Raw genomic sequence first — 10,909 nt, 5'->3', positions numbered from 1 at the left:
CCTGCCCCCCTGCGTGATAGACGGAGGCACTGGGTGAGTGCGGGGAGGGGGGGGGGCTCGGCGCTGCCAGTCCCCTTTCTGGGGAGCGTGGGGGTGTCTCCGCCGTGCCGGCGCCCCTCAGCCGCCTCCTGCTGCCGGCGAGGGCCCTCGGCGGGGAGTCCCTTCCCCTCTCACGGGTCCGGGCTCCTGCCGTGTGTCCCGGTCCCCTCTCGGTCTGTCGCCCTCCACCGAGTACCCTCCTCCTCCTGCCCTTCCTCCCCGTTGGGAGCTCGGAGCAGGGCAGTCCTGCCGTGCCCTGGCCGCGTGCCTCCGGGGATGGTGTGGTTCTACGTGCCCTTTTCTCGTCCTGGGTCCAATTCTCGTTCGTGTTCTCTGACTTTAAACTATTGCATGACTGAAATGCGAAAACTGGGGGAGGCTTATTTCAAATGACTGCCCAGAGAGAGGGGACACGTTTGCTTTGCCTGGAAGCGACGAACGAGCCCTGACTCTGGTCCAGAGGCAGGGGAGGTGTGCTTGCTGGGCTGCGGCGTCTCCTTTGTGCACAGCTCTGGGACCGCAGTGGCCTTGCCGGCTTGCATCTGGCTGTGCCTCTAGATGGCACGTACATCTTGAACCCTTCCAGGTATTGCCTCCGGCCAGCAATGAGAGGGGAGGTGGCTGTCTTATACTGCTGGTGTTTCTTGGTCATTAGGTCATCTCTTCTTCACCTTTGTCAAATCAGTGTGACGCTTATTCTACATTTAGCCAAACCACAAGTTTTGTAACTCAAGTCTTTGAGACTTGAGAACTAAAATGAATCTAAATTGCAGAGGCTGCGCTCGGGAGGCATTTCAGGAACAGGTCTTTCCTACCTGTCTGTGGCTAGAGAAGACCCATTCATCATCCAGTAGACCAGTTCTGCTGTGCCTCAGGAGTGGGAAGTGTCAGAGGGAGCTGTAATGAAGGTGATACTGAATATGTGGTGTGCTCTTGCTAACGTCTTTCTTTTGGCCCAGCAGTTATGGACAGCTCTGAGGAGGACAGGAGACACCGGTGCATGAGTAACTATTCAGCCAATAGCTTTACTTGTCAGGCTGTGCCTCAGTGTCATTGATTACATCAATTTATTGCAATAATAGACCTTTGCTGTGCAGGGAATTTGCAGCACTATTTTCATTTATTTAATGCTTGGAAAGTTACCTTTAAAACTTCCAAAACTGAGCCATCTTAAAAAACAAACCCAAAACCAAACCAAACAAACAAAAAACCCAAACCCCCAGATAATGAGAGGAAGCACTTTCCGATGATGTGGTGTCACACTGCCTTCTCCTGAAAACGTGTTTCATGTTTTGAAATACATCTTTATGCAACTGTCACAAAATTGTTAGAAGTCTCTTGTCCTGTTTCTGTTTATACCTTATCTTACCAGAAATCGGCTCTGTCCCCTCAGTGGAGAATACTGGAGTCCACAGCTGGAAACTTTGGGAGTAGAATAGAGACGGGGTTCCGTCTTGCATGTAATTCTGCCTGTGCATTAGATACTCCTTGATAGTTTCCCAGGTTCCTTCTATTTATTTGCTGAAGATATTTTAAATATCTGTTCTCCACAGAACTGTTGGTGTTACAGGAATATTACTTGACAGCTTTGAAGAGTTTTTCAAGGACAGAAATGGGAGCTCTAGGTGGATCCTTTAAAAAGGCTACAGTATAAACTACAAAATCCAGAAAATGCATGAAATGCAATGTCTTGTGTCTTGCAGGAGACCTCCTTTGCTCTCAGTTTGTGGAGTGATTCCAGTGTTACACTAGCAGCAGATATTGCTGACCAACAGTTGTACAAAATAAGTAAGGACAGAAAATGGTTTATTATGTCCTTTCATAGAAATAATAATTTAAGTAGAATTTCTAAAATCTATTTAGTGCTTGCATGGGAAAAACTGGTGGAGCTTATGTGTGGGCATGTATGTCAGTTTGTTTCAGGAAGGGTTCGGATAGTGCCCAAATGATGCGACTTTGCATTTCCATGCCTCCAAATGATCTTAATTCATATGAGACAACATGGTGTCTCTGCTGATGGGACTTCTGCTTGGCTTCGCCGCAGGGCACGGAAATGTGGAAGACTTTTCAGCAATGAGATTACTGAATTTGAAATAAGTTACGTTGCAGAATTCAAGAAGAAATAAGAGTCTGAACCAAAGCAGCCAGAAGAAGTAGCTTGACTCATTGATACGCAGTCTCTGGAATTTTCCTCTGTGTGGGCTGAAAACCTTCTTATTGTTAGAATGAATCTACTTTGGGTTACAAGCTTCAAACAATTCATTCAAATTATTCATGAAAAGGCTTTCAGATGAGAAACTTGGAAGAACATAGCAGAAAGGAAAAGGTATATGCAGACACGCACCGTGGAACATTATGTATATAAAATACACTTTTCTACTTGCATCTCTGGTACTGAATGAGGTGCTTTGTGCAGGCACTAATCCTTCTTCTTTTCGTGTAAGGGGATTTAAGAAGTTTGTGAAAAGACTTGTTGTTTTGCACGTAAGGAGCCTGGTTTAATTTACTGTTGTTTGCAGCCATAGGCCTCAGTCCTGTAAAATGTTGGAATTTCTCGAAAAAAGCAACAACAGGTATATAGAAAATAGGTACAGACCTTCAGTGAGAAACATATCGTCATAGCAGGACAGGATTATTTAGCTTTTCTGTATTGGATAGATGACTTGAACTTTCTTTATAAATAAAGAGTGAACAGTTTATGACAAATTTGGAGAAAGTGGTAATAATTTTCTATCATCTTTTCCATTAGTATTTGCAAATGACTTGTGCTACTTCAATTTTGATGCACTGCGTCTTCTTTTTCTTTGCATGAGGTTTTCCTCGTGATCAGTTTACGCATTGCTATCAGTCTTTTTGTGGAGAAGGGCATGCTATTTTTAGTTTCCTAGGACTACCAGGCCTTTCTGGTGTTGCTGTTTTAAGTAGCTTTAAACTTCATAACTAGTTTTATTAACTGGCATTTAGCTGTGGACATCAGAACGCTAGTACGTGGGTGTGTGAAACAAAGATGTCTTAAAATACCTCTCTACTCTTCAGTGTGTGTAGTTGCAGACACTGAGGAATACTTCTATTTTGGGTGTATTTTATTGATGTCACTCCATTTTTCTTTTAGTAGAGAAAAATTACTTCCGCAAAGTCTTACTGATGAGCCTAGAGGTAAATACTTAATTTCTGGGAGAAGTGAGCTGGACTTGTCTTAAAACTTGAAGCTTAAGGTGTTTTTTGTTGTTGTTGCTGGGCTATTAAAGATAACTGGAACCTCAGAACATGTTACATTTTCCCCCTCTTACTATATTTCTGATGCTAAATGAGTTGCTTTAGCCAAGTATTACCTCTGCTCTCTACATGTGAGACTTGTGAACAGACGTTATTGTAATTGCTGTTCTGGGTCTAAGGAGCCTGAGTTAATTAACTGTTGTTTATAATCACAGGCTTTGGTCCTGTAAAGTGCTAGACTCTCAAAAAAAGTAATGGCTCTAATGTACACTTTATTCTTATAGTGCTCTTGGGTAAATTGTGCAGACATAATAGCTTTTTTCTGTTTGATATTTCCTCCTTCATCCCTTCTTTCTTCATTCCCATTCCTTCATCGCATCCTTCTTCATTTCAAAAGTGCCTTTCCACATCTTTATGAAGAACTTGTGATGCGAGTTTCTCAGGTGTATTTGTAATAATGATAATACAGTCTGTTTATGACAGCATGGCATCACAGGTGTTCTGGCAGTAATAACTGTTAGTTATTTAGCATCTTAACTGTCAGAGACAGTGTTCTCTTTACAGAGGTTATTTTTTGTTTGTTTACAGGATTTTCTTAGAGCATTTTGCTGTTTTCAATCACTTCCTATCTATCTTTTCAGAGCTTTTTTTGTGGATGTAACACATTGTTTTAAAGATCTGGACCAAAAAGCAATAGAAATTGAGGAAATGCTAAAATGTTCACAGCTGGGCTTTGGTCTTTTGCATACCTGTCCAGAGAAAAACTGGATGTCTTGTATTTTGAGATAGATAAAGCAACTGCTTGGGTGTGTGATTTTTAAATGCCTCTATTATGTTGTTCCCATGCTTTAGTAAGAATTTTCCAAAATATAGCTCTGCTCTTTAAAGTGGTTGAGGGTGCAGCATCTGCTTCCAAGTTTGGACCATTTGTGTATCTTCGCAGTCATTTTTCTATGTAAGTTTTTTCCGTCTTTCCACGGTAAGACCTCAGAAGAGAACAGGGTTAGGATGACTATTCCTCATGCAAAAGCTAGTGAAACTGATTTGTGTACTAACTAATCACCTGGGAAAAATAATGTGTAGGAGACAACACTGTTTTCAGAAACCGCTTGTTTTAACAATATATAATTTCCAGTGATTTTTTTTTTTTTTTAATGAATAGGCCCTTCAAATTCCCTTGCATGAAATAGTCTTTGTCTATTGGATCAGTTTTCTACTAATCTTTAATGCAGCCTCCAGTATCCTATATTTTGGAGAGTTTCCAGTAGGTTCCTGTCTCACTGGCAATAAATCTGCTACTTTTAATGAAATTAAGTTGGAATACTGATTATCTACACATTCCCTACAGCTGTCTCTGTCACTTACAGATCACAAGGCATTGCATTACCATTAGTTTGCTAGGCTGTAACCCGGGAGAAAGAAAACCATGTTTTAGATGCTTAAATATTCATTGGAGAAGGGACTGGAGACCAGGTAATCTTTCTAACTGTTTTAAGTCCAGAGCCTTTCAGGGCAATGAATATTTAAATAATATCTTGTATAAAAGGGAACAATCTCTGTAGGAGGTCCTGGAAGTGGGTCACCCAAACACTTTAATGTACTCTTGGTTAGGGCTCTGGAAGGTGGAATGTGTTTGGGTCCTGCTGGGCAGAAGAAAAATCTGGGACCAAGTCTGCCATGTCCTGAGTGAGTACGCTGCTGAATAAGAAAGGGCAGCACAAGTGCAGTGTCTCTTTTCCTTCTCTTCCTCAGTGGTTTTGAGAGTAGTTTGGGTTACCCTTCCATTTGGTTTTGTCGAAACACCTGAAATACGTCCGTTTGTTCAAGTCTGTCTCTTGTTCGAGCCTAAACAGATTTTTGTTTTTGAACAGCATTTTTTTTCACTTCCTTGCTTCAACATTGAACTGAGAATTTAGTTATTCTTGTAGTTCTGGTATTAATCCTTCATGGATTAATGGCATGCAAAAGAAATCTTTCTAGATGGTATCGTCTGTGAGATGTGTTCTTTGAAGAGAACTATTTTTCACAGATATTGAGAAATAAGCTTATCCTGTAGTTTTAACTTGGGTTAATTCAGCTAGTGAAAAAATAAATCAGTAAAATATTGAGCCATAGGCTTTTGGTAACTTTATAAGTTATTCTAGTAGGGGGATCTGATCCCTACTTGAGAGGGAAGGTAAAGCTATTGCAGACTGAGAGCCCAAGTTGACTTTTAGAGGGTGTTTTTAATACTGTGAATGGGTATGAGTTTAGCATGTGTGTAGAGGGGGAAAAGATGGCAAACTGAACTCACCTCTTGGCCAGAGTTTAGTTTAAGAAATCAGTTCTGGTTACATTGCAGGAACCTTTTAATTTTTTTATGTATATATGCACACATATATAAAAATTGTATAAGAAGTATATATACATATTTACATGCTTAGGTATGTGCATGTATATGTATATATTGACTTTGTTTTTTGTCACTGGGGCTTGAAGGGCTGTGTAACTCCTGTTGTTGCTTGTTATGTTTTAACAATATTCCCTAGGTAGGCCTCATTCTAACATGTGTAGAAACTAGGCAATAATAATTGTAAAAAGAATTCTTACTAGTAATGGCCTTCTTTACAAATCAGTCTAGTCTAATGCCCTGATTATATTTTTTGAGAGCCACAGAAAGTGTGCGTAAACATTTTGGATTAGACTGAAAGCATATGCCCGTATAATGATGATTAAAAATACAACAAACCCTTGCCCCCAAAACACAGTCCTTATCTTTTTAGCCTTGGGGAAAATGGCTTTTTTAACTATTATTTGAAGTCTATTGAAGCTATAGCTTTGAAGAGATGTTGAAAACATAGTATTTAAATTCCAAGGTCATTGCTAATTCAGTTTTGATTTAATTCCTTTATCTAAGCAAACTGACTCTTAATGAGTGTTTTTATATGAAATACTCCATAAAGGGGAACTTACTGTTTGAGCTGTTAATGAAGAAGCAACCCTCTGCTTTAGCAATGACGTAATATTGTTTGCAAATACTGAGAGTAGGCTGTAGACAAAGACCCTAAATTCACTTTAGGACCTACATTGTGATTGGTCTCATTTAAGAATGTCACGGCTTTAGGTTTTCATGGTAAAAATGGATGTGAATAATGCTAATTTCCCTCAAATCATGCTATTATTGTACTTCTGTTCCAATCTAATGATAATATTAGAGAGAGACTTCAGTCTCTGCAATCATTCAATTAATTTTGTCGGGTTTTTTCCTTTTTTTTGGAAACTGCTTCTGATTTTTTTTTTTCCCTAGGAATTGGAGCTGTTTTTCATAGTCTGGGATGTTAATTATTTCTAGTTGCTAAAGACACAAACTAGCTTGCAGCCAGTAACACCATGCAGAGATTTTAGGTTTTGTGTGAAAATTCCTTTTCTTTTTCATCCCCAAGTTACCATTTTCTTTTTTCTCTTGATCTTTTACTTGTTAAAATAGATATTATGTGTATATTGAAAGAGACAGACAATGCTTCATACCATCTGCTGCCCACTTCTAAAGCATTTTATCAATGCATGCTTACTTTGGTGTAGTAAGTATATATTACCACACACAGATACCATACCTGTGACAGAGTGGTTTGTGCAAGGTGTGGCAGGGAATTGTATTGGGATTGCAACTAGAGTTCTGAACTGTGATTTGTGCTTAAGATACTATTTTTTATTTTTTTCTGTGTTTGACAATATTAAACAAATACGCAAAGTCTTATGACATCTTTGGTCACGGTAGCTTTCTGAAAGGTAAGATCTGCACAGCCTTTTTTTTACCAAAGGGTGGAATGTGGCCTGCCCCTCTTTTGTCTGGTCAACAAGACGGAGAAGCAAGAGCTGAGTTTTCAGATTGCATAGTTTGGAAAAAAGTACCAAAAATTGTAAGCTGAAAGTGTCTGAAAAATAAATAACACCTAAAATATTTACCACTTTTGAGTTTTCTTCTCAGCAGGATGACACTTGAAAGCATAACCCAGAAAATGTAGATGTGGTATGTGATTGTTTGGCCTTCACTTTAAGAAGTGTAGTGAATTGAAAGTATTTTTTTCTTTTTTTACATCTAAGTGCATCTAATGACCTTGTGATCATTCCTTTTCTAGGTACACAAAACTTGGCTATGCAGGAAATACAGAACCTCAGTTCATTATCCCATCATGTGAGTAATTTTTTTGTCCCTCCAAATTCTAATATACACTGCTATCACTGAGCAGTTTCATGAGTAAATGATGTGCTTTCCAACTCCCAACTCAGCCTTCATAGTCTCTTGTCCATCTGGGAAGTGATATTCATTGCGTTAGCATCTCTGGCTAGAGTGTAGCTAAACAGAACTCCTTGTTTGCAGTTAGCTAGGACTGTTGCTCATTAAATCAGCTCTTGGTTGCTATGACAAAGATGAAGAGAACTCCAGTCCAATTTCCTTTTTATCTCCATTATTTTTCTGCCAGGACACTTGAGTAGACAGAATGCAATTTACCTCCTGTCTACCTGACACCATGGTTACTGCCCGGATAATCTGGGGAAGGCTTCCAATCAAATTAAGTACTAAAGTGCAGGTGGTGTCTGCCTTATTTACATTGTCTGGGACTGTAGACAGTTTAATATTCAAAAAAGTTGTTCCTATTAGAAAATATTCTTTTTGGGGGTGTGTTTACCAGTTAAAATGTTTTTGCCTATTTAACATGCTTTTGTTGAGCAGATTTATTCTTAATTTTTTTGTACGTTAAACTTGTTGCAAATGTTATACCTTTCTGGTGTTCTTGATTTTAATTGTCATCTTAATAGTTCCTCTCAAATGCTATATAAGTTTATAAATAGTAGCACTGACTATGTATTTACATCTATAATGACATCTATTATCTCATGGTTATTTCCAATTAATGTTAAACACTGCCTTTTACTTTTTGTGAACTTTGTCAATTAACTGCTTATTAATGCATCTAGACTGCCTTGTAGCTACTCACAGTAGAACCTATAAAGATAAGGAAATTATAAAGGTAATTGGGGGCCAAAGAGGTGGCAGGGGACATGCTTTTTACCAGATGTAGCTGCAGTACTGGGTGTAGTCTAACTATTTTAAGTATTGTAAGAAATTCAAACTTAAACCACTGGTAAAGATTTAAATGTCGTATGTTAAAGAGGTGGGATAGCAAGAGTTTCCTGTGAATTTGTTATAAATCTTGTTTTATAAAACTAGAAACTTGCTGGGGCTTGGCCGTGTTTCCAAAAGAATTGTTTGCCTGTCAGTAATTTTTGGTGCTGATAGTATTTGGTGCGTTCGTGGATGATCCCTGTCTACTCTGTGTTTTCTACTGTATGTTATTTAGATCCTGATTATAACCTATTAAAAGAAAACTGTATATAAATAAGGTTATGTTTTAAGAGTACTTTATTCCATTTTTATTTATAGCTTGCCCCAGATTTGTGTTTTTTGCTGCCTCATTTTCTTGCTTATAGCAGCCATCATCTAATAATTTTAGTGACAGTTGCAGCCTGCTAATGGGAAGCATAAGCGTCTCCAAAGATTTCTCTGTAGCACTGCAAATTGATTTCTCCCCTCCCCCCTTCCTCCTTCCCACCAACCGGGATAATGACTCCAATACTTATTTCTAAAGTACATAGTTTATTTTCTTCTCCTGTGCTCTTTCTCTTAATTCTCAGAGTTGAAACTCAGAAAATCATGTTGTTTACAGGCTTAAAGAGTATCTTTGGTGGAATGCTGTACTTGTGCATGTTTAATGACTGCTGTAGTCTGTAACAGAATACATTTTTAAGATTTTCTCTGAGTTATTATTTACATTAAAGAGGGATGGGTGAGCAGAATCCTGCGTGATGCAGTGAGAATGAACTCTGCTTTACTGGCTTTTCAGTAGACCACTTACATAATTTCTGCTTTCTGGAAACTATACTTTCTATATACCAATTTTTTTTTCTGGAAAAGAATCCTTAAGTAAATAAATATTCATTGCTTGGTATTTAGCTGTTTTAGTTTTCTTTTTATTTGTTTGGGTTTTATTTTAAGGTATTGCAATCCGAGAATCAGCCAAAGTAGGTGACCAGGCTCAGAGGAGGGTAATGAAAGGCGTTGATGATCTGGACTTTTTCATAGGAGATGAAGCCATAGATAAACCTACCTATGCTACAAAGGTAAGCATTGAGTATTTTTAAGAAGTCTTTCCAAAGTTTCACGTTTTTATTATTATATAATGTTCTGGGCCTTTTCGATAGCTGTTTCAAACACACATTTGCTTTTTGTAAAGTGTTTTTGTTGCTTTTTAAAAACTGCATGATTTCGTCATGGCTTTACCTTTCTTTAATGTCTGTTTTACTAGTGCTATCCTGTGTGGTGCTTGAACCCTTTTGTAAATATTCATTGATACAGTGCAGCTGTTCAGTTCTCAAAATTATTAGCTATTAAAATAGTCATAAACACTGAATATTTAAATTCTTGCTAAAAGTGTATCCTCTTAACATGGCATATGAACTGGGGTGTTGGATATTCTTGCTTCAGGGAGTGTCACAATTGTTTTGTGGAGGACTGTAGTCAATGCAGCTTTTCTGTGAATTGTATTTTCCATACCCTAGTAAAGGACTTCTTGTACTTACAAAATGTTACTGGCTTATGAATTACGGGGGGGAATCACATTTTATACATCCTACTATATTCCTTAAATGTCAGCGGTGTTCTTGACATTGAACAAAATGTAAACATCATCCCTGCCAGAATTTTTGTTGAAAAATATATAGCCTATACGATCTTTATTTCTTTTTATAGATTGGAAGGCATATTGAAGCCAAGTATAATTCTCAACTTTATAAATGATAAAATTGATACAAAAAGAGATTAAAACACAGTGCCGCAATAGAGCAACAGCAGTATTAGGAATAGAGTCTGGATTCTGGCTTCTAGTCCTTCAAGATAGAATCACAATTTGAAGTACCTGGGAGCAGGAGATGACTTCAAATAGTGCCTCTAAATTAAAATTAGAATGGAGGATTTGATAAGGTAACCATGAGATGAGGTTTTTTTCATTCTTGCAGAAGATGCAAGGGTTTGGGGACTTAGGCTGTTCCTATTTCTGGGTTTGTTTATCCTTGTGTGGTCTAGAGCGTTGACAAGTTTTCTTGCTTCAGTGGCCTATACGACATGGTATTGTTGAAGACTGGGACCTCATGGAGAGATTCATGGAGCAGGTCATTTTTAAGTACCTACGAGCTGAACCTGAGGATCACTATTTTTTAATGGTGAGTTAATGAGACTGGGTAAGAAAATATTTTTGCGAGAGAAAAACTAAATAATGTTCCAAGCACAAGTAGCTCTGTTGGAGGATTTTTCTCTGTATATGTCTTTTATGTCTTCAGCAACTGGGGTGGGGGCGGGGGGGGGGGGGGGGGAGCTGGCAGCCCCCGATGCCTGGGTCCCCGGCCCCAGGGAGCCAGCATCCCCGCGCGGGCTGGGGTCTCCAACCACGTGTGCGCTGGTTGGTTTTCCCCTCCGGCGACTCTTGGGGCTGTGCCATCCGCGCGGGAGCCTGTCCCGGCTCTGTAATTAAAGAGTCAGGCGGTAACGAGGCTGGGCAGCCCTGGCAGCCGTTACCTTGCCGACCGGTCCCACGTGGGGGTCTGGGCGTGGTGCCGC

The 10,909-nt window shown here is 39.2% G+C and overlaps 1 protein-coding gene across 1 annotated transcript in view; it reads left to right on the top strand.

Moving 5' to 3' along the window:
- Window position 1: 1 nt before the first annotated feature.
- Window positions 2-10,909, top strand: part of ACTR3B (ARP3 actin-related protein 3 homolog B (yeast)) — a gene marked incomplete at its 5' end in the record, with an annotated part of 27,706 nt that continues 16,798 nt past the window's right edge. Inside the window, 4 exons of the mRNA XM_009322505.1 lie at window positions 2-33; window positions 7,374-7,429; window positions 9,293-9,417; window positions 10,405-10,515. Coding sequence (XP_009320780.1) covers window positions 2-33; window positions 7,374-7,429; window positions 9,293-9,417; window positions 10,405-10,515 — 324 coding nt within the window. The remainder of the gene's footprint in view (window positions 34-7,373; window positions 7,430-9,292; window positions 9,418-10,404; window positions 10,516-10,909) is intronic.

Source organism: Pygoscelis adeliae, unplaced genomic scaffold (genome assembly GCF_000699105.1).
Source record: "Pygoscelis adeliae isolate BGI_AS28 unplaced genomic scaffold, ASM69910v1 Scaffold123, whole genome shotgun sequence".
NCBI classification, from domain to species: Eukaryota; Metazoa; Chordata; class Aves; order Sphenisciformes; family Spheniscidae; genus Pygoscelis; species Pygoscelis adeliae.
This window is presented reverse-complemented; position numbering and strand designations above follow the sequence as displayed.